The sequence below is a fragment of the Topomyia yanbarensis genome, unplaced genomic scaffold, assembly GCF_030247195.1.
Source record: "Topomyia yanbarensis strain Yona2022 unplaced genomic scaffold, ASM3024719v1 HiC_scaffold_534, whole genome shotgun sequence".
NCBI classification, from domain to species: Eukaryota; Metazoa; Arthropoda; class Insecta; order Diptera; family Culicidae; genus Topomyia; species Topomyia yanbarensis.
Genome location: NW_026683752.1, coordinates 1 through 1,882, shown reverse-complemented (window position 1 = coordinate 1,882; position 1,882 = coordinate 1). Strand labels below are relative to the sequence as shown.

Here is a 1,882-nt window from a genome sequence, read left to right as displayed (position 1 = left end):
TACATAAATCATAGCGAAATCTAATACGTTCCTTGGAATAATGTGGGGTAAAATAGACTACCGTTTCAATAAATTATTTGTATTATGAAGCATGAAAAATAAAGCCGTGTGGTGTCCGGCGGGCTGAAATCTTTTTGAACTATTTCAGCCAAGAATAGAACCTCTGGGAACTGCTCCCATGTCGTAAGAGGCGACTAACAACATGCTTGAATGAGATTGAGTATGAGATTGAGTATGAGATTGAGTATGAGATTGAGGATGAGATTAAGTATGAGATTGAGATTCAGATTGAGTATGAGATTGAGATTGAGATTGAGTATGAGATTGAGTATGAGATTGAGATTGAGTATGAGATTGCGATTGAGATTGAGATTGAGATTGAGATTGCGATTGAGATTGAGATTGAGATTGAGATTGAGATTGAGATTGAGTATGAGATTGAGATTGAGATTGAGTATGAGATTGAGTATGAGATTGAGTATGAGATTGAGTGTGAGATTGAGTATGAGATTGAGTATGAGATTGAGTATAAGATTGAGTATGAGATTGAGTATGAGATTGAGTATGAGATTGAGTATGAGATTGAGTATGAGATTGTGATTGAGATTGAGTATGGGATTGAGAATGAGATTCAGATTGAGTATGAGATTGAGATTGAGTATGAGATTGAGTATGAGATTGAGATTGAGATTGAGAATGAGATTCAGATTGAGTATGAGATTGAGATTGAGTATGAGATTGAGTATGAGATCGAGAATGAGATTGAGATTGAGTATGAGATTGAGATTGGGTATGAGATTGAGATTGGGTATGAGATTGAGTATGAGATTAAGTATAAGATTGAGTATGAGATTGAGTATGAGATTGAGATTGAGTATGAGATTGAGGTTGAGATTGAGATTGAGTATGAGATTGTGATTGAGATTGAGTATGAGATTGAGAATGAGATTGAGTATGAGATTGAGATTGGGTATGAGATTGAGTATGAGATTGAGTATAAGATTGAGTATGAGATTGAGTATGAGATTGAGATTGAGTATGAGATTGAGGTTGAGATTGAGATTGAGTATGAGATTGAGTATGAGATTGAGTATGAGATTGAGTATGAGATTGAGTATGAGATTGAGTATGAGATTGAGTATGAGATTGTGATTGAGATTGAGTATGAGATTGAGAATGAGATTGAGATTGAGTATGAGATTGAGATTGAGTATGAGATTGTGATTGAGATTGAGTATGAGATTGAGAATGAGATTGAGATTGAGTATGAGATTGAGATTGGGTATGAGATTGAGTATGAGATTGAGTATAAGATTGAGTATGAGATTGAGTATGAGATTGAGATTGAGTATGAGATTGAGGTTGAGATTGAGATTGAGTATGAGATTGTGATTGAGATTGAGTATGAGATTGAGAATGAGATTGAGATTGAGTATGAGATTGAGATTGGGTATGAGATTGAGTATGAGATTGAGTATAAGATTGAGTATGAGATTGAGTATGAGATTGAGATTGAGATTGAGTATGAGATTGAGGTTGAGATTGAGACTGAGTATGAGATTGAGTATGAGATTGAGTATGAGATTGAGTATGAGATTGAGTATGAGATTGAGTATGAGATTGAGTATGAGATTGTGATTGAGATTGAGTATGAGATTGAGAATGAGATTGAGATTGAATATGAGATTGAGATTGAGTATGAGATTGTGATTGAGATTGAGTATGAGATTGAGAATGAGATTGAGTATGAGATTGAGTGTGAGATTGAGTATAAGATTGAGTATGAGATTGAGTATGAGATTGAGTATGAGATTGAGTATGAGATTGAGTTTGAGATTGAGTATGAGATTGAGTATGAGATTGAGATTGAGTATGAGATTGA

The 1,882-nt window shown here is 34.3% G+C and overlaps 1 protein-coding gene across 1 annotated transcript; it reads right to left on the bottom strand.

Moving 5' to 3' along the window:
* Positions 1 to 264: 264 nt before the first annotated feature.
* LOC131695788 (uncharacterized) lies at positions 265 to 1,698 on the bottom strand (the record flags this gene model as incomplete). The annotated part of the gene is made up of 2 exons (XM_058984311.1): positions 265 to 823; positions 1,550 to 1,698. Coding segments are annotated over 2 exons (708 nt in total), but the record flags the coding sequence as incomplete, so codon positions are not given.
* Between the last annotated feature and the right edge of the window lie 184 nt (positions 1,699 to 1,882).